We start from the raw sequence: 21544 nt of genomic DNA on the forward strand, positions 1-21544 counted from the left end.
ACAGAGTGAAAGGATGTAGAGATGCTTGACACGTTCACCAGGTCAGCTGAGAGAGATAATCACACAATCAAAAAACCATTAGCTAAAGTTATACAAAAATGAAGTGTGCTGAAGATGCGCTGCCCTTGTTGATGTTTTACATCAGATCATCACCCACTGAGCTCATGGGTTTAACTCCCCATCAGCTGCTGACAGGAAGAACCATACCCTGACCTTTCACCTCCTCTCTTCAGTCGGGGTGTGAACCCAGTCTGGATTCACAGAGAGCAACTGACACACTATGCTCAACGATTCTAATCTGCTGTGAAGTTTTTGTCTCATAAAACACAGGAGGCTCTAACCAAAGAACCAAGAGGAGAAACAAACTCTAGATGAGGACAAAACTAAGGTGAGCAGATCATATAGCAGGAAAGGAGAGACGTCCTCCGAAGGAAACCTCAGAGAAATCAGAAAACACCTGAGGAAGAACATGTGAATAGGTTTGATTGGATATCTTTTGACTTAACATTTCATTTCCAGCTAACACATCATAAATGTGCTTGTTGAATTAAATTAATTTATTCCAGTAACCATAATGTCAAAAGGTGAGATTAACTCATCTTTTTGATTTCAACTAACAAAATACAATTATGTGTTTCATAAATGTTTGAGTGGGCTGGGTTACTTCAACAGAGGGAACGTGATAAAGAAATAAACAATAAAAATTATATTTGTTGGGTTAAAGCTTGAAAGAGTATGTTCTGGTAAATTTCACAAAATCAAAAATCACAGAGAGGAGAAGGATTTCTAAAGTAAAACTGTATGAATAATGAACAAACAAATACTTCTGTGAATGTGGGAAATTGTGGAATAAATTGCATGAAGGGTTAAAGGAGTTTTCAACTATTTAATCAATTCAAATAACTTGATGAATAGAAATTATAGTGAGTGAGTGATTGCTTCTGGGGTTCAAGTACCGGAGGGGCTCCGAGGCGTCTGACCGCCAACAGGGTGCGGTAGCTCGGACACCAATGAAACTGGGTTTTAAATACAGAAAAGTTCTGTTATGGTAGAAGCAGTGATGGGGAATACCAGCGTTTGGATCCCCTGTATGGAGGGGAAGCCACTCTGAACAAGTAACTGGTTGTCCACAGGGTGCTGGATCTAAGCATATTAATGGGAAGTTTTTACTGTGGACCAACTAATGTCCTTTCTGAGGAAAATTCTGGTCTAATTAGGTTTTAATCTCCTCTGCATCCAACTATTTGTTTGAAAAGAAGATAAACTGATAAACAGACCGTAAGTACAGAAACTGATAATCTTTGATTTACTTAAAAATCCTGAGATCTAGAAATAAAAATGACAAAAGGTGATAAATAATACTGCGACATACAGTCAGAGTTCTTTCATCTTGTTTTTTACCTGTTAGCTTAATGTTACTGTAGCACCAGGATCATTGCTCCTAAAATAATTAATTGAGTAATAAGATGTTGCAGAAACAACCTTCCAAATGTGAAATATTGTTCCGTTTGCTTTTTTATTAACCCCTGAAAGCAGCACAGCAGTCGGCCATCTTTAGTTTTACTGGTGCTAGAACAGCACCGGCCACTGGATCCCTTTCCAATATGGCGGAAGCATTGACGTGTTGCACCAGCGTTCTGGCACAGTCTGTCTACGTATAATGTTCTGGCTACGTCATCTAGGCGACACGTGGGCTGGTTTTAGCAGTTAGCGGCAGCGCGGCGGTTCGTTTTTTAACTTAATTCATCGAGTTTCAGCCGAACTAGAAACCTGCAAGACTATGGCTGCCGCCGGGACACTGGGCAGGAAGAGGCTCCTAAAGGAGGAGGACATGACTAAGGTCGAGTTTGAGACCAGCGAGGAGGTGGACGTTACCCCCACCTTCGACACGATGGGGCTCCGGGAGGACCTGCTCCGCGGCATCTACGCCTACGGTAGGTCGGGTCGGGCCTTTGGCCTCATTGGGGGTTAGCTCACGATGCTAATGTTCTTCATCCTCTTAAATGGGTGAACCTGCATGAGTCGGAACTCTGACTTCCCATTTAGATAAGTAATTAAAGTCCGATTAACCTAAAATGTTCTGCAACAATGAGAGCTGGGAGAAAATGATTAAAACGAGGTTCCTCTGTGGAGGAGGAGGCCGGGTTATTGTCAGAGTAATCCGCTCCTCTCCGCTAGCTTCGGCCCGCAAACATCCGCTTACACCGCGGTTCGCACTGAACTCCGTATCTCTATTCGGTCCAGGAGCGGCCGGTAAAGGTTCCAGAAACAGCCGGAAAACAGAACCGGAATTGCTGATGATCAGCGGATCACCCCCTTGGACCATGTTGGGGTCAGCATCGCTGCTGTTTAATGGGCAGAAATCTGAACGGAGTCTGGTGGGAACACCGGGCGGAGCTGGTCCAGCTTGTATCAGGATGCTGGGAGCTGATTCTGCGTTTCAGTTCTGACAATGACGTCACACCCGAACCGAGCGCGTTCTCGTTGAAAGAAGGAAAACCGCAAGGTTTGCTAATTGTTTTGGTGCTAACTAGTATTTGCAGTACAGGGTAATAACCAAATATTGTTGTTTATGTGTTCTTACATCAGAGGAACATGTTCTCAAATAGCTGCTGGACAGGACCGTGTGGACCACGTGTTTAATGAGCTACTGGCCGTCAGAAGTTCTTAGTTTATAGTTTTTATCTGCTGCTCGGCAAACTTTCCTAGTTAGATTTCCAACTTTAGGGATCCTTCTGGTTTTTCTAACCGGGAACTTGGGGAGTCAGCTTGGTTCATTCAGATACATGGATTATGTCAATTAAATCCTAAAAGGAATTTATCTTATGCCTTTGTACTTCATTTTTAATCGCACTTTCATTTATATGGATTCGAAAATGACAATATCTAAAAAAAAAATAAAATTAAATACATTTATTAAACATGATGTTTAGGTGAACTCTGACTCTTGTAGTTCAAAGGTCAGCATTGTGTTCATGAGTAAGCTAGCAGGCACAGCGATTTCTTACCAGAAAATAGAAAATAAACATATTTTCACCGTGAATGTGAGGAAGAGCTTGTTTTTTTTTACTGCTGTGGAAGAAACTTGTGTGTGGGTCATTTGTGGGGCAACAGTGGCGAAGACACAGCAACACAATGTGAGGAGAAACTTCACTGTCACAAAGCTTCCTCGTTACGTATGCTGGGAAGCACGTCGGAGGCAGAAAACAGATGCCAGTTAAAGTGGAACTAAACCCCAAATCAACTTTTTTTTTGCAGATAAACTGTATAAATTGGGCTTTAAGGGTGCTATTTTTTGTTACTGTTCTATTTTCTAAATTTTATGTAAACTTGTTTAATACTGCAATATTTCTCCAGATATATATATATATATATATATATATATATATATATATATATATATATATATATATATACAGTACAGACCAAACGTTTGGACACATCTTCTTATTCAAAGAGTTTTCTTTATTTTCATGACTATGGATATTGTAGCTTCACACTGAAGGCATCAAAACTATGAATGAACACATGTGGAATTATATACTGAACAAAAAAGTGTGAAACAACTGAAAATATGTCTTATATTCTAGGTTCTTCAAAGTAGTCACCTTTTGCTTTGATTACTGCTCCACACACTCTTGGCATTCTGTTGATGAGCTTCAAGAGGTAGTCACCTGAAATGGTTTTCCAACAGTCTTGAAGGAGTTCCCAGAGATGCTTAGCACTTGTTGGCCCTTTTACCTTCACTCTGTGGTCCAGCTCACCTCAAACCATCTCGATTGGGTTCAGGTCCGGTGACTGTGGAGGCCAGGTCATCTGGCGCAGCACCCCATCACTCTCCTTCTTGGTCAAATAGTCCTTACACAGCCTGGAGGTGTGTTTGGGGTCATTGTCCTGTTGAAAAATAAATGATGGTCCAACTAAATGCAAACCGGATGGAATAGCATGCCGCTGCAAGATGCTGTGGTAGCCATGCTGGTTCAGTATGCCTTCAATTTTGAATAAATCCCCAACTGTGTCACCAGCAAAGCACCCCCACACCATCACACCTCCTCCTCCATGCTTCACGGTGGGAACCAGGCATGTAGAGTCCATCCGTTCACCTCTTCTGCGCCGCACAAAGACACGGTGGTTGGAACCAAAGATCTCAAACTTGGACTCATCAGACCAAAGCACAGATTTCCACTGGTCTAATGTCCATTCCTTGTGTTCTTTAGCCCAAACAAGTCTCTTCTGCTTGTTGCCTGTCCTCAGCAGTGGTTTCCTAGCAGCTATTTTACCATGAAGGCCTGATTCACACAGTCTCCTCTTAACAGTTATTCTAGAGATGTGTCTGCTGCTAGAACTCTGTGTGGCATTGATCTGTTCTCTAATCTGAGCTGCTGTTAACCTGCGATTTCTGAGGCTGGTAACTCGGATGAACTTATCGTCTGCAGCAGAGGTGACTCTTGGTCTTCCTTTCCTGGGGCGGTCCTCATGTGAGCCAGTTTCTTTGTAGCGCTTGATGGTTTTTGTGACTGCACTTGGGGACACTTTCAAAGTTTTCCCAATTGTTCGGACTGACTGACCTTCATTTCTTAAAGTAATGATGGCCACTCGTTTTTCTTTACTTAGCTGCTTTTTTCTTGTCATAATATAAATTATAACAGTCTATTCAGTAGGACTATCAGCTGTGTACTGTATCCACCTCCTGCACAACACAACTGATGGTCCCAACCCCATTTATAAGGCTTGAAATCCCACTTATTAAACCTGACAGGGCACACCTGTGAAGTGAAAACCATTTCAGGTGACGACCTCTTGAAGCTCATCAACAGAATACCAAGAGTGTGCGGAGCAGTAATCAAAGCAAAATATATATGACATATTTTCAGTTGTTTCACACTTTTTTGTTCAGTATATAATTCAGTTCAATTTAGTTTATTTATATAGCGCCATTTCACAACACATGTCGTCTCAAGGTTCTTCACAACAGTCAGGTTCAGTTATTTAAAGGCAATTCAATCCAGTCATACAGACAGATTCAGGGTCAGCTACACTTCTTGTAGTATGGTCAGATTCAGTTATTTATTCAAATTGGATAAAAAGTTTTTCTATCTAAGGAAACCCAGCAGATTGCATCCAGTCAGTGACTTGCAGCATTCACTCCTCCTGGATGAGCATGTAGAGACAGTGGACAGTCACTGGCGTTGACTTTGCAGCAATCCCTCATACTGAGCATGCATGTAGCGACAGTGGAGAGAAAAAACTCCCTTTTAACAGGAAGAAACCTCCAGCAGAACCAGAACCAGGCTCAGTGTGAGCGGCCATCTGCCACGACTGACTGGGGGTTTGAGAGAACAGAGCAGAGACACAAAGATAACAAAGAAGCACTGATCCAGGAGTACTTTCTATGGGAAGGAAAAGTAAATGTTAATGGATGTAGCTCCTTTAGTCGTTTCATCTAGAAAGAAAGAACAGATAAACTCTGAGCCAGTTTTCAAGGTTAGAGTCTGAAAGAGAGAACATAGAGTTAGTTACAGTAGAAGCTCAGTCAGTAGCCATGTCTAGGAGAGAGAAAGGGTTAAACACTGAAAGACAGGGCCATGTGGATCATCTGTAGAAGGTGAGCATTAAGTTGTTGCCAGCAGAAGCTCGGACGATTCCCCTCTCCAGAAAGGTGTCACAGGTAGACACAGAGTCAGGCCAGGTGTAGCTTCTAGGAAGAGAAAAGAGAGAACAAAGTTAAAAACTGAAATAACAGCAAATAATGCAAAATTGGAGAGTAGTGTGAGAATGTAGCGAATTCCACATGTGTTAATTCATAGTTTTGATGCCTTCAGTGTGAAGCTACAATATTCATAGTCATTAAAATAAAGAAAACTCTTTCAATGAGAAGGTGTGTCCAAACCTGTGGTCTGTACTGTATATATACAGACCAACCCCATATATATATATATGGGGTTGGGCTAGTACACCAGGAGACGTGGAGGAGGCCGTAGGAGGGTAACAACCCAGCAGCAGGACCGCTACCTCCACCTTTGTGCAAGGAGGAACAGGAGGAGCACTGCCAGAGCCCTGCAAGATGACCTCCAGCAGGCCACAAATGTGCATGTGTCTGCACAAACGGTTAGAAACCGACTCCATGAGGATGATATGAGGGCCCGACGTCCACAAATGGGGGTGGTGCTCACAGCCCAACACCGTGCAGGACGCTTGGCATTTGCCAGAGAACATCAGGATTGACAAATTCACCACTGGTGCCCTGTGGTCTTCACAGATGAAAGCAGGTTCACACTGAGAACATGTGACAGACGTGACACAGTCTGGAGACACCATGGAGAGCGATCTGCTGCCTGCAACATCCTTCAGCATGACCGGTTTGGCAGTGGGTCAGTAATGGTGTGGGGTGGCATTTCTTTCTCCAAGTGCTCGCCAGAGGTAGCCTGACTGCCATTAGGTACCGAGATGAGATCCTCAGACCCCTTGTGAGACCATATGCTGGTGCGGTTGGTCCTGGGTTCCTCTTAATGCAGGACAATGCTAGACCTCATGTGGCTGGAGTGTGTCAGCAGTTCCTGCAAGATGAAGACATTGAAGCTATGGACTGGCCCGCCCGTTCTCCAGACCTGAATCTGATTGAGAACATCTGGGACATCATGTCTCGCTCCATCCACCAACGTCACGTTGCACCACAGACTGTCCAGGAGTTGGTGGATGCTTTAGTCCAGGTCTGGGAGGAGATCCCTCAGGAGACCATCCTCCATCTCATCAGGAGCATGACCAGGTGTTGTAGGGAGGTCATACAGACACGTGGAGGTCACACACAATACTGAGCCTCATTTTGACTTGTTTTAAAGACATTACATCAAAGTTGGATCAGCCTCTAGTGAGTTTTTCCACTTTAATTTTGTGTCCAAATCCAGGCCTCCATTGGTTAATAAATTTGATTTCCATTGATGATTTTTGTGTGATTTTGTTGTCAGAACATTTAACTTTATACAGAACAAAGTATTCAATGAGAATATTTCATTCATTCAGATCTAGGATGTTATTTGAGTGTTCCCTTGATTTTTTTTTAGCAGTAGAGAGTGAGAGACAGACCACAACGGACCGGCACAGTGCCCCCATTACTGTGGCAGCCGCACCGATCCATCTGTCAATCTCCCGCTCCATTCTTCCATCACTCGTGAACAAGACCCCGAGATACTTGAACTCCTCCACTTGAGGCAGGAACTCCCCTCCAACCTGAAGAGGACAAGCCACCTTTTTCCGGTCGAGTATCATGACCTCTGACTTGGAGGAGCTGATCTTCATCCCAGCCGCTTCACACTAGGCCACAGCGCCTGCTGTAGGTCTTGGCTAGAGGGGGCCAGCAGGACCATGTCATCTGCAAAAAGAAGAGACGAAATCCACTGGTCCCCAAACCAGACCCCCTCCGGCTCTTGGCTGCTGAATACTGCCGAATGCCTTCTCCAGGTCCACAAAACATATGTGGACCGGTTGGACAAAATTCCCATGAACCCTCGTGTACCCTGTAGAGGGTGTTCCACGGCTGGGAAGAAAACCACACTGCTCCTCCTGAAGCCAAGGTTCAACTATTGGCCAGAATCTCCTTTCCAATATCCTGGCGTAGGCCTTACCAGGGAGTGTGATCCCCCTGTAGTTGGAACACACCCTCCGGTTACCATCTAACGACTAGAGGTATTCAGGGCGGATCTCATCCACCCCCGAAGCCACCGCGGAGCTTTTTAACCACCTTGGTGACTTCAGCCTGGGTGATGAAAGAGTCCAACCCCGAGTCCCCAGCCTCTGCTTCCACCAGGGAATGCATGATGTCAGGATTGAGGAGATCCTCGAAGTACTCCTTCCACTGTCCGATAATGTCCTCAGTCAAGGTCAGCAACCTCCCACCCCCACTATAAACAATTTTGGCGAAGCACTGCTTCCCCTTCCTGAGGCGCCGGACGGTTTGCCAGAATCGCCTCGTGGCCAACCGGTAGTCCTTCTCCATGGCCTCACCGAACTCCTCCCAGGCCCGAGTTTTTGCCTCTGCCACAGCCCGGGCCGCAGCACGCTTGGCCTCACGGTACCCTTCAGCCGCCTCAAGAGTCCAACAAGCCAACCACAGCCGATAGGACTCCTTCTTCATCTTGACAGCGGCCCTTACTGCCGGTATCCACCACCGGGTTCAGGAATTACTGCCGCGACAGGCACCGCAGGTCTTACGGCCGCAGCTACAGGTAGCAGCATCGACAATAGATGTGGAGAACATGGTCCACTCGGACTCTATGTCTCCAACATCCCCCGGGATCTGGTCGAAGCTCTCCCGGAGGTGGGAGTTGAATACTTCCCTGGCCGAGGGCTCCGCCAGGCATTCCCAGCAGACCCTCACTATGCGGTTGGGCCTGCCAAGTCTGTCCGGCTTTCTCCTCCTCCAGCGGATCCAACTCACCACCAGGTGATGATCAGTGGACAGCTCAGCCCCTCTCTTCACCCGAGTGTCCAAAACATGCGGCCGAAGGTCCGACGACATGACAACAAAGTCGATCTGTGCGTGGAGGCGAGCCCGACTATTTCTAGTCGATATCTCTCGACCTCCCGCACAAGCTCAGGCTCCTTCCCCCCCAGCGAGGTGACATTCCACGTCCCTAGAGCCAGCCTAAGCATCCGGGGATCGGGCCGCTGAGGTCTCCACCTTCGTCCGCCGCCCAATCCTCTTTGCACCAATCTCTCATGGTTCCCCCTGCAGGTGGTGGGCCCACTGGAGGATGGCCTCGTGTCTCTCGCGAGGAGCAACTCAGCCACCAGGCGCTCTCCGACGAGTCCCGACCCCAGGCCTGGCTCCAGGGTGTGACCCCTGCTCCGCCGTACCGGGCGACGTCACGTGCCTCGATATTTTTTTCCTCATGAGGGATTCTTGAACCACTCTTTGTCTGACCCATCACCTAGAGCCTGTTTACCATGGGAGACCCTACCAGGGGCATTTAAGCCCCAGACAACATAGCCTCTAGGATCATTGGAGCACTCAAACCGCTCCACCACGTTAAGGTGGCGGTTCAAGGAGGGGTCAAAAATGTTCAATTTAACATATTTATTCCTCAATATATAAACTTTAATGAATATATCAAAACAACATCCAGCTGTTTGTATTGTAACACCTCAGTTGTTTCAAACATTTCTTCAACATTAAACCCTTAACTGACTACAGTGTAATGGATAAATCAAAACCCAGACATGCTGCTGGTTGCAGACAGTTTGCTGATGAATGCAGACGTGCTGACGGTGCTGAATCTAGGAGTTGTAGCCGTAGATCTGAGGCTGATGAACATTGTCTCTTCAGCCTTGACAAAACTCTTGCTTTGTGCCAGGTCAGTGTGTAAACACACACACTCTGAAGAATATACGAATGGCTGGGACCATGGTTTCCTCTGACTGCAGCTGTCTACATACTAGACCGAACATTCTTATGGAAAAAACTCTTCTGCCTGCTGTAGTTATATATTATGTCTATATCTATCTTTTTTCTTTATCTTTAACTGTCTCCATCTTTCCTATTTCTCTCTCTCTCATGTATGTATTTAATTACCAAGCTCAGTCTTATAGATCCCGGGATAATTTCACCTCTGACAGCCAAGCCGGGTCAGAACCTTTTATTCTATGGTGACTGGACTTTAGCTGCGTGTCGGGGGCAGGGCATGAAACACTTGTTGTGTATTTCTACCTTCTCAATATGTACCAGGTGTAGAGAGTTAGCCCTGCTGCTGCTGCAGGAGAGGAAGTGCTGCCATCAGAACTAAATTTGGCGCTTTTAAAAACCGCAGATATCCTTGTCTGCTTTCTAGATTTTAGCGGCATATTTTTCTGTCCGCTGTCAGGAGCTTGTGTTCACCAAACATAGCCTGAAAATCATTTTACCGCATCCCACTCAAATTGGCAGTTTTTGAGAGCGCTGTATGCCGAGTTCTGGACCCTCAAGAACTTCCAGGAAATCACTGGCTCATATTGAAAATGCGAATGGCTCTGGACTACAAAACTCCACCGTCCCGCCCGGGGCTGCTGCCGTATTCCGATCTACCGGAAGTAACAAAAATGACAACGATGAAAAAGTGAACGCGATGAAAGATAAAAATGAAGTGGTAAAAATGGAGGCGCTAAAATGAAGGCAACGTTACATTTGATAAACTTAATATTTATAACATTATTATTTACCATGTTACCATTTAAATTGACAGATCCTAATATTCGCAGAGGCGACATTAACCACATGTTGGTTTTTACGGCACATTTTACCATGTTCGGTATTTCACACCTTCAGTTCATTTCAGTTCATTTTTGTTACTTTGACCTCTCATAGTTCTGCAGTCTCTCCTCTCTGATCTGTCTTGGATCTCATCACGTTCTCCTGGGGTTCTTTGTTTCAGGCTTTGAGAAGCCATCAGCCATCCAGCAGAGAGCCATCAAGCAGATCATTAAAGGCCGTGACGTCATCGCTCAGTAAGCCGTCTGGAGCAGCGTACCTCGGATTAGCGGCGCCTATCGTCATGGTGACTAACAGCTGCTCTCTGATCTGTGCAGGTCTCAGTCGGGAACAGGAAAGACAGCCACCTTCTGTATCTCTGTGCTGCAGTGTCTGGACATCCAGGTGAGTTTGAGCTGCAGAACCTCCTGCTGTAGGCCTGGTTCTGGGATCAAACCCTTCTGTTTCCATGTGGGCCAAGTCCCCTTTAATGAAAATCCCTCTGTGTGTTTACATGTCTGTCTGCAGCCGCTTTAACCCATACTGCAGCTTATTTCTGTTTGAACGCCCTGCTGCTCAGGTGTGCAGCTCATGACGTCAGACTGTGATACCTTGTTGTGTGCAGGTGAGGGAAACCCAGGCTCTGATCCTCGCTCCAACTCGAGAGCTGGCGGGACAGATTCAGAAGGTAGCTCTACCCCACCTATCAGAGCCAGCAGATTGTGTGTGACCAGGTGAGTGTGTCTGTTTCTGATTGGTTGTTTGTCTCGCCTGTGCAGGTGCTGCTGGCTTTGGGAGACTACATGAACGTTCAGTGTCACTCCTGCATCGGAGGCACAAATGTGGGAGAGGACATCCGGAAACTGGACTACGGTCAGCACGTGGTGGCCGGCACACCCGGCCGAGTGTTTGGTGAGCCAGCCCACACCTGCATCACCTCAGCTCCTCAGTCGTGATGTGGGACAGACCTGAGCTGGTCCAGCTCAGGTCTGGCATCATGTGACTGAGAGCCAAATGTTATAGCTCTGCCCCCTCTGGTGATGTCAGAGTTGACCTGTTGTGTTCTTCGCAGACATGATCCGGCGCCGCAGTCTGAGAACCAGAGCTATCAAGATGCTGGTTCTAGATGAAGCTGACGAGATGCTGAACAAAGGTGGGACCGAGCTCATGCAGGAGAGCCGGGGACAGGTGAGGTTCCTCTGATGTGTCCACTGATGTCCGTCTCTGTGTCCTGCTCAGGTTTCAAGGAACAGATCTACGACGTGTACCGTTACCTGCCTCCAGCCACGCAGGTGGTTCTCATTAGCGCCACGCTGCCACATGAGATCCTGGAGATGACCAACAAGTTCATGACGGACCCCATCCGGATCCTGGTCAAACGGTGAGTCCAGAACTATAGCCGATAACATCTGGGACCAGGAATATTTTAGACTGTAGGGAACATCTGGATAAGCAGGTTTCCTTGTTCAGGGAACCAGGCTAGTTCTCTGGGCCCGTCATGAACCCAATAGAACATCTCCTATATTATCTATGCTGACTTCATGGCACTAAAGACCACAGAGCATAGTAGAAGACTTGGTGTCATCATGGACTCAGACCTGAACTTTAACAACCAAATAATATCTGTCAGTAATTCAGCCGGCTTCCTCTCCAAACAGGAAAAGGAAAAACTGCAGCATGCCTTTATTTTCTGTAGCTCAGATCACTGCAACGGTGTCTTCACTGGTCTGTGGAGCAGCTGCTGCCAAAGGCCCGATCAACACCATATCAGAACCAGTTCATACATCACTGCACTGGATCCCTGTTTGTCAATAGATTTTAAAATGATCTTGGTCTGAAATACATTTCTTAGTTGCTGGTCAGACAAGGACCATTTAGATCCCTCAGGTCTTCAGAGACCTGCTGACTTAGGCCCACTAGTCCCTAATCGGTGCGGTTCAATATGATTCTATTTGCTTAGTAACGTTGACGTGGGTCCGTTACTATTTTTAGTTCCTGCTTGTTGGTTCCAACCGTTCCGAGTTGCCCTAAAAACGTGACATCAGGCGACTGCTGGTCACTGATTGGTTAGGGGGCGGAGTCACTAGTCACCGCATGTTTTAATAGCTACTATCTTGACCCGTTAAATCGTTGTACGCTGGGCTTATGGTGGATATGAGCACTATAGCAACCTAGCATAAGGTAGCATTAGCTCACCCTCACACGTCCTCTAGCTGGTACCGATCCATGACTTCCCTTCCTCTCCAGTACTGATCCAGATGCTTCGTCTTCTCTGGTTCTTCTGTTAGTCAGTAAAAAAATAACTTGTTTCTTTTCTCAACTTTATTCCACCATGAACATTCCCCCAAACGGACTCTCCCTCCAAAGAAGAGTACCAACTCCTCAAACATACGCTCCTCACAAACCAGTGCCCCTAGTGGATGAACATGTAATATGAACAAAACAAAGATATATATATATTTTTAAGATTCATGAGAAAACACAGCCGTTAAAGGATTTTGTTAGAACAGTTTCAACCTGATAGACTGTGAAACATCTTGTGAATGAATTTATTGAATTTTCCAAAGGCCTTCATAAAGAGCCTTAAGAAGTGAGGTTGTGGATGCTCCCTTCTTTGTTAAAGAGTCTGCGAGTTGGTCTTTTGTTTGAGACCACAACTCTCTTAGTTTGAATCAGCTCTTTAATTGAACTGATTTCCAGCCGTAACCTTTTCTCTGCAACAAACTTAGTTGACTTAAGTGCATCAACAAGAGAGAAATTATCAGTCACAGATTATAGGAGGATAAGCAGTACTACCAGCACTGAGTTCAGAAAAGAGCGTGGAAAGAAAAATGGCATTATCGATCCCCTCAGACATAGCAAGTGTTTCACCTGCCAGAGTGCTTCTGACAATTCTCTTAATTCTCTTTAACTGCCATGAAATGGGAGAGAACCGCCCATTGTCACCCATCAATACAATGAAGTGCCCGCCTTGAGTACCCCCATCTGAAAGATTTCCAAAAGATGCATCAGTAAATGTAACCATCTTTAAGTGACTGTCTTCCCCAATGTGTTGAAAATTCAATTCAACTGACTTGGCCTTGAGCTTACACACAACTCTGTTTGCTTCATTAATGGTCTGTACTGTAGCATGTTTGAGACGAGATGCTAAATGACTAGCATCAAACATGACATCAGGCCTGCTCTGTCTCGCCACCCACAGAAGTCTTAGATCTGAGCTGCTCTGTCTCCTTTTCAGTGAGAGGTGAAGCTGAGTCTGCTGCTCGTGAGGGTGAGAGGTGTATGGACTGCAGGTGCTGAATGTATGTTTCTTGGTGTATTTGTACCTTCTTACCTTCAGTAACAAGATCTACCCCCACACAGGAAAAGCTATTATGTGCTTCACGACCGACATTAAACTTTGACCTCAGGTGAGGTATGACTGACTCTGAAAACATGTGTGATCCATCCCACATAAAATCATCAACATGACAAGCAAGTACACCAGTTACATTTTCAGCTCATCCAGCCAATAGAAAACTGCAGGATCAACCTTAGACGTAATGCCTCCTGCTTCAATCGTGATGCTTATTACCCTGTTATACCAATACAGTGAAGCATCAGCTAAACCATACACACATTTTCTCAGTTTCCAAAGCACACCTGTGCTATTGGCCTCTGGAGGAGGTTTGATAAAAATGTCTCTGGACAGTTGCATTCCTTGTAAAAAGGCAGATTTAATGTCCATAGAGTGAAGTTCCCATTGTTTTTGACATATAACTGCCACTAGGAGTCTCAGTGACTCTGAGGCACAGGTTGGAGAGTCCTTTTGTATGTCAGAAACGTGTAGCTCCTCAAATCCTCGTGCAACAAGTCTTGCTTTAGGTATTATACCATTTTCAGTTTCTTTCAGAGTGCACACCCAACGAGTGGAGACACACTTTTGTCCTTTGTCCTCAATTTCTTCAAACACTTGGTTTTGTTTCCAGCTTATTATTTCATTTTTCTTTGCTTCATCAAACGACATGTCATTACTCACAAAAACATCCTCGTGTGTATCCATATCCTCAGCATCTGCCTGGACTTGAAAATCCTCCAACTGTGACATATCAGCTGATTCACTGTTGCCAGCCACTTCTGCCGGCTCCAACAGCTCCAAGTTAAACCAGTTCTTGTATTTCCCAGTTGCTTTGCCAGCACGCCCCAACACTTTAGCTTTTTGTGAGACACCCTCTGCATTTCTGAATGTCACAATTTGACCTGTCTTTATGATGGTGTTCCCAGTGTGCTGTCTCTCTGCCTCTGCATTTACAGGAGCAGGCAAAGGATGATTCTCAGGATTTACTGCAATAATCTCTTCTCCTACATTCTCTTGAATGATGTCCACTGTATGTTGTCCTTGAATGTTCTCCTCATTGCAGGCAAGTTGAGGTTCTTCATTCTTGTGAGTAACTTTTCTCAATCTGAGTTGATGCACTCTGACACAGGTGCCTCTGTGTCTAACAAAAACGACTGTACCATCTTGACCAATCACCACTCCTGGTCCTTTCCATTCTGGACAATCCACTCTTTTGTAAAAGACTTTGTCTCCAGTTTCATATCGCTCGTCTATGGGTCACAGCTGCTTCTTTAGTGCTCTGCGTATCCTTTCTGTAAAAGCCTTTCTTGCAGCATGCAGGGCTGAAATATGCTTGGCAATCCATTCGCTCTTGGTGGTGCCCTCTAGAGCTGGAGCTTTGTCTATTAATACAGAGGGTAGGTTGGGATTCTGCCCGAACACCAGCTGATGTGGGCTGTATCCATGGACACTCTGCATAGAGTTCTTTGCCATAAGGGCCCAGTCCATGGCAATGCTCCAGTCACATCCAGTACTTGCTTTGACTTTCAGTAGGATCTCCGTCAGAGTTTGATTATGGCGCTCTAACAGTCCATTGCTCCACGAACTGTAAGCAGGTGTTGTCTTAACTTCAATATTAAAGTTCTCGGTCTTGTCTCTCACTTCCTCGTTATTAAATTCACCATCATTGTCACTGAACAACTTTTGTGGTGGGCCATGTACACTGATCCAATCATGGATAAAACTGGTTAAGACACTACCAGCACTGAAACGGGTGAACTGGTCAATAATGTGTAGGTACCAGAACCCAGGTTCAAGTTCGTGCAGATCTACAGCAACTGTTTCATTGTATGTAGATGCCAATGGTAAGCCGACAGCAGGTTTTGGTTTGGTCTTACAATATCTTTGACACACATCACACTGGTTCACAACCTTTTTCAGTAGGCTGTTGTATTCTGTGTCCTTGTTACCAGAACCAGTCAAAAGTCTCTGTATTTTATCAGCAGAGGCGTGTCCAAACTGTTTATGAAGTTTCTCCAGAACTTTCATCTTTTTATTTGTGTTCATCTTGTCTGTTATAGTCAGTATTTCTTCCTCAGTAGCTTCTAATAGCTTATCAGAGTGAATAACATTTCTATTTTTACTGTCCACAATGTTCACGCAGTAATGACCTGAGTTAGTAAAGTCCAGTTTGACAGGCTGGTTGAACATCACTGCACTGTCCCTTTCCATGTCCAAAACGGTCCCTGCCCTTTTTAATGAGATTTTACTCAGAAGCAGCAGGATGTCAGCAGGTACTACTTCAGTTTCTATATTACACTTTGTGTTGCCAATTTTAGCAGGTATCTTTACCTTTTTTATGGAGTAGACGATTTTTCCATCTCCAAACTTGAAGGGCCTGTGACTTTGTATTTCTGTCTCTTTCATACTCTTCACACTTTTCTTTTGTAATACAGTACTGTAGTTGTCCAGCCACTCTTGTCCACAAACTGTCCTAGTGCAAGCAGTGTCAATTATTGCCAAGCCAAAACATTCTGTCATGAATATTTTGGCATCTGTTGGTGATTCTTTGGTGTATAGAGTTAAATTGCACTCTTCCACGTCTTTTGTATCATCAGCAATTTTAACACTATCAGCTTTGTGCGGACAGTTTTTAACCCAGTGAAAAGTACTTTGGCACACTGCACATTTCCACCGTCGTTCGTACTTATCCAGCGGGTTTGTACCGGGCTGCGGTGTGTTGGGCTGTGGAGTTTTCTGATGGGGGCTTTGCCGCCAGTACTTGCCTTTTTGCCGCCGTTGCTCCTTTGCAAACATGGACTCCTGTCTAATGTCTTCTGCTGCTGCTCCTCTTTTTTTGCCAGATATTCTGTTCAAAGCGGACTTCATAGAAGCAAATGTTATATCTGAGCCAACGGTCGGTCCGTCATATCCAAACATGCAGTGTCCAAAAGCTTAAAAGCAAAACTCCGTCAGGTAGCTCCATGTTGTATTTTTTTCATTTGCGAGTAACGCTGCTCGATATCAATAATATAGTCCGCCATCGACGTGTTAACTTCTTTTATGATTCGATCAAAATCCGAGTACGCCTCAAAGATCCTGTCCTTTTCCTCTTTTAGGAACAAGTCGTCTAGTTTAGCGAACAATGTGATCATTCCAGTGTCTTTATTTAGCGTGTCCTTCCAGACAGTTGCCAGGGTGACAGCAAGCGCTTGTTGTTTTTTTGTTTTTTTTCCAAATCTAACTCGTCCAAATGTTGACTTCATTCTTCCAGCTTTTGTAAGGCTTTCCTTCTTCAAAACGTTGGCAGAACTCTGTAGTTACTAACCATCCTCTGCTACCAATGTTAGTCAAAAAAAAATAACTTGTTTCTTTTCTCAACTTTATTCCACCATGAACATTACCTCAAACATACGCTCCTCACAAACCAGTGCCCCTAGTGGATGAACATGTAATATGAACAAAACAAAGGAGTAACACTTCTTCTCTGAGTCTGACGGCAGCCATAGAGCAGCAGGTCCTCCATGGTTGTGGTTGTGTCTCTACTAACGTCACGTTACCACCTCGCTGTGATGGTCCCGCCCAACTGTAATGGAAAACGAACCAAACCGTGTAGAGCCGGACCGACCCGAGTCGGGTAGAGTAGGTACTGATGGAAAAGGGGCACCAGTGTTCCCAGAAGCAGAACCTAACAAGGCGAGGCAGCAATAGGTTTCTATGCTTCTAAGTTCTGGAGCAAACTGCCTGAATACACGAGATGTGCAGAAACTGTTGGTTCCTGAAATCAGGACTGTTGACAGATTCCTCATGAATGCTGCTTCCTCACAAAAAATAGTGAAATAACTCTTTTATAACATCTTTTTATATTTTAGATTCTTCCAAATAGCTGCCTTTGCTTTGATTACTGCTTCTCTCTCTGTTGAGCTTCATGAGGTGGTTTTCCAACAAGAAGATCCCCGAGGCAGGAATAAAAATTAAGAGAAATCATTGAATGAGAAGGGGTGGTTTTTGGCTGGTGTAAATTCTCTAATTTCCTGTTAGCACTTTAATTAACCCCTTACCTTCCTCTCCCATGTCTCTCTCAGTGATGAGCTGACTCTGGAGGGCATCAAGCAGTTCTTCGTTGCCGTGGAGAGGGAGGAGTGGAAGTTTGACACTCTGTGTGACCTTTACGACACTCTGACCATCACACAGGCCGTCATCTTCTGCAACACCAAGAGGAAGGTCAGACACACACACTGGCTGGATCCTGTCTCACCATGTGCTCCCTTGCAGCTCTGGCTGTAGAACCGGGTTATGACACGTTCTGATTCTGTTCAAGAAATGAATAAATCCGATTGAGAGACAGGAGCAGATCATAAGGTTGCTGCAGGAAGATGGTAAAACGGGTTGAAGGTTTGGACCCACTCAGCAGAGGCTGGAACCGCTGGATTGAAAAGGCTTTCTTTCTAAAATAGAGCAACAACAATAAGAGTGAAGACAAGTTTGAACTGGTCCATTAAAGTGAGACGATGGTTGATTAAAGTCTTGATAAAAACCCAGACCCGGTCTACAAGCTCACAACAAACGTGTTCCCTCCTTCAGTCATGAATGAACTATAATGAACCACATTTGTTGCTTGAGTTTCAGTAACCGGGTCTCATTACTGCCAGACCTACAGAATAATGAAATGACTTGAATGGAACATGTCAGACAAGACGAAGTAGGCTTATCAATGTCAAACAGCACCTGATGAAAAACATTTGACATCAGCCAGTCTGGGAAGCTGTTGCTGCCATGGCAACCAGGTGTTAGGGTTAGCCTTACACCACAGGTAATTAGACAGGGGTGTGGTCACATGTTACTTACCTGATATTGGCGTGCCCAGCAGTATTCTGGGTAAGTGCTTCTTGTAAACGTTTGAATTGACCGTCATTTCTCAGAGATACAAGCGCTGTCCGTCTTTATGGATGGCAGTAGTTGGACTCATTGTGGACGGGTCACAGAACAGAACCAACACAGCCGGCAGCAGCTTGATTTGTGGATCGAAGTTGATTCTTAAGGGATTATGTTTAGGGAGTAATTACTTTCTCACACAGGTCCTCGGGTTCTCTTTGTCTGATGTTATCAGTAGTTTGATGAAGTGGAACGAAAGCAGAAGAGATCTGAAAGGGAGTGAAGAGTTTTCACAGTTCAGTGCCGCCGCTGCTGGTTGAAGAACGTATCTGAGGACATGTTCTGAGCTTCATCCGAATGAAACGTGATAGTATCAGTTTTCTCTGACCTCGTAGGACCTGGCCAGAAGCAGGCAGCCGAGCGCACAACCACATCATCACTACGGTCGGGAATCGTTTGAAACTGAACGATTCGTCGGTGTCGGAAACGTTGACCCTCAAGTTCTTTTCCTGTTAGTTACCCGGGAAGTGGGAAAACGAGCTTCCTGGTGGCTATGGGGACCCAATGCATCATGGGACTCGCTCCTGACTCGGACCACTCTGAGTCGGGGCAGAGCTCACCCACAGCACAGAGCTAATGAAGTTTGCCTTGGCTAGTTGAAAATCTGCGTCTCATTTGGACAAATATCCGTCCCCGTCTTTCTGGACATCTTTTGGACGGTGTGTCATCTCACAGCATCCTTTACCAGATGTCTGGAAACCCAACCTGGGTGATGTCATCACCCCTATATGGTCGGGCTGACTTTTAAACATCGTCTTCTTACACATGTAGGATTGTACATTTACGGTACAGTGCTCTGAGCTGAGCTGAGTGCAGCTGCAAAGCCTCATGGGAAGTGTAGTCAGTGTGTGCTCTGTTTCAGGTGGACTGGCTGACTGAGAAGATGAGAGAGGCCAACTTCACGGTGTCCTCGATGCATGGAGACATGCCGCAGAAGGAAAGGGAGTCCATCATGAAGGAGTTTAGATCTGGTGCCAGGTAAGAGGCTCTGAGACATGCAGAGACTTGGAGTCGAACTCAGAGACATGGACTCGGAGACATGGACATTGAGAGACTTCCTTTTTGTCTTCCAGCCGTGTTCTGATCTCCACAGACGTGTGGGCCCGGGGTCTGGACGTTCCTCAGGTCTCCCTCATCATCAACTATGACCTGCCTAACAACAGAGAACTCTACATCCACAGGTAGGCTCACCTGCAGATCTTCTGGTACTGATCCGGCAGAACATTATGACCAGGCGAGATGGATAACGGATTGTTTCTCCATCATGGCTCCTGTTGTTTTTGGGGTTAGATCAAGCAGCAGAGGAACAGCTTGACCTCAGTTGATGTTAGAAGCAGGAAAGATTTACAGTGAAATTCTGTAATTGTAAGACAGCTGGGTCAGAACATCTCCCAAACATAGAACTGACAGACCCAACCTGTAAGCACCAGAACTGGAGCCACCAAGCCTGGTCTGATGAATCATGTTTATATCACATGGATGGGCAGGTGTGTGTGTATGTATGTGTGTGGGTGTGGTACTTGGCCCAGGATGCACCATGGGAAGAAGACGAGGTGGCAGAGGTTGTATGGTGGTTTGGGGAATGTCCCGCTGTGAAACCATAGGTTCTGCCATCCGCGTGGATGTTAGTCTGACACACACCTACCTCAACATTGTTGTGAGCCTTGAACACCACTGATGGCTGTGGCCTCCTCCCTGCCACAGTGGAGAAATGGTTCAGAAAGGGTTTGAGGACAACAAGCATCTGTAACATGGGCTTGGCCTCCAAACCCTTAAGATGTCAGACCCATCCAACATCTGTAAGGTTGGACCTGCTGCTATTTTCATGTTATCTGGCTGGTGGTCATAATGTTTTGCCTGGTAGGTGTATATTCCTGTTGAAGCTGCAGAAATGGGCTCAGATTGTTCGAACCTAAAAACAAACTTAGAAAGTCACATAAGATCACATGACAGTCTGTGTGGTGACCTGAGTTGACCTCTGATCTCGTCCAGGATTGGTCGGTCAGGCCGATACGGCAGGAAGGGTGTTGCCATCAACTTTGTGAAGAACGATGACATCAGGATCCTACGAGATATTGAGCAGTACTACTCCACTCAGATTGATGAGATGCCCATGAATGGTATGACCAATCAGAGAGCAGCTACCTGTTACCTTGACAACACTAATGCTAAGGCCTGCTGGGATTGGCTGTTTCAAGATTTAACACTATTATCTGTTTTTCTCTGCAGTGGCAGACCTGATCTGACCTGATGACATCACATCCCCGTCTCCTCCTGTTTTATTTTTCATGGCTTCTCAGTTGGTTCTTGTTTTACCTGCACAGGTGATGTTGGATGTAAAACGTCACCTGTTTTTGTAAATAAAGTTTTGGTTTCATGTTTCTCCTCCCTTTTGATTATGTCATCATATTTCCATGGAAACATGTAGTTGCTGAGTTGTTTCCTAGTGGCATAAAACCTTTTTTGGAATTTTACAAACTGTTGCTGGCTACGTTTTTATCACAGCCAAGAACATCGAGGTGTTCTGCAACCTTTTAGATGTCTCTAACATCTGGGTCCGTATTCACAAAGAACCCTGAGACTAAAAGTAGCTCCTAGTGACGTCATTCTGAGAAAAATCTGAGAATTTCTCCAATTCTTAGATTTTTCTTCCAATTTTCCCACAGTAAAATAAAAGTTATTCAGGAAGCATCTGAGGCCTCCAGAGAGCTCCTAACGTGAGGAGATGTTCAGAGCAGTGAGGAGGACCTTTAGTGAACCTAAGAGTGTCTGAAGCAGAGAAGATGGAGGAAAGACAGAGAGAAAGGAGAGATCTTCTCCTCCAATGAACAACAGTAAATGAATAAAACGCTACCAGCTCCATGGTGCAGAGATCCACCTCCTAAACAGTCGAGTTAATGAGAACAGAAACTTCTAGAACAATCATATAATTATTAATATAGAGATAAGATTAACTTTATCATCCCTCTAGGAGGAAATTAAATAGTTTCAGCAGCAGGACAGGTTAAAGGTCAACCTCTAGTAAGATGATATTAGGAAGGATCAATAAATAATAGAAACAATAATTAATAACC

The 21544-nt window shown here is 45.2% G+C and overlaps 1 protein-coding gene across 1 annotated transcript; it reads left to right on the forward strand.

The window, feature by feature from the left end:
• The first annotated feature begins 1656 nt into the window (after nt 1-1656).
• On the forward strand, nt 1657-20851 carry eif4a3 (eukaryotic translation initiation factor 4A3). Its single transcript, XM_047366646.1, has 12 exons — nt 1657-1934; nt 10404-10476; nt 10558-10624; nt 10845-10907; nt 10999-11131; nt 11292-11372; nt 11459-11600; nt 17621-17759; nt 19333-19448; nt 19544-19651; nt 20463-20590; nt 20700-20851. The coding sequence occupies exons 1-12, from the start codon at nt 1781-1783 to the stop codon at nt 20714-20716; spliced, it is 1221 nt and encodes a 406-aa protein (XP_047222602.1). The 5' UTR covers nt 1657-1780; the 3' UTR covers nt 20717-20851.
• The last annotated feature ends 693 nt before the right edge of the window (nt 20852-21544 follow it).

The sequence above is a fragment of the Girardinichthys multiradiatus genome, chromosome 5, assembly GCF_021462225.1.
Source record: "Girardinichthys multiradiatus isolate DD_20200921_A chromosome 5, DD_fGirMul_XY1, whole genome shotgun sequence".
Taxonomy (NCBI): Eukaryota; Metazoa; Chordata; class Actinopteri; order Cyprinodontiformes; family Goodeidae; genus Girardinichthys; species Girardinichthys multiradiatus.

What these genes read in the sequence shown, in the direction of transcription:
- eif4a3 (XM_047366646.1), top strand. Translation starts at nt 1,781, where the DNA reads ATGGCTGCCGCCGGGACACTGGGCAGGAAGAGGCTCCTAAAGGAGGAG. An exon ending in CACACCCGGCCGAGTGTTTG is followed by an intron (nt 11,132 to 11,291) that starts GTGAGCCAGCCC and finishes TGTTCTTCGCAG; the next exon opens with ACATGATCCGGCGCCGCAGT. An exon ending in TGACGAGATGCTGAACAAAG is followed by an intron (nt 11,373 to 11,458) that starts GTGGGACCGAGC and finishes TGTCCTGCTCAG; the next exon opens with GTTTCAAGGAACAGATCTAC.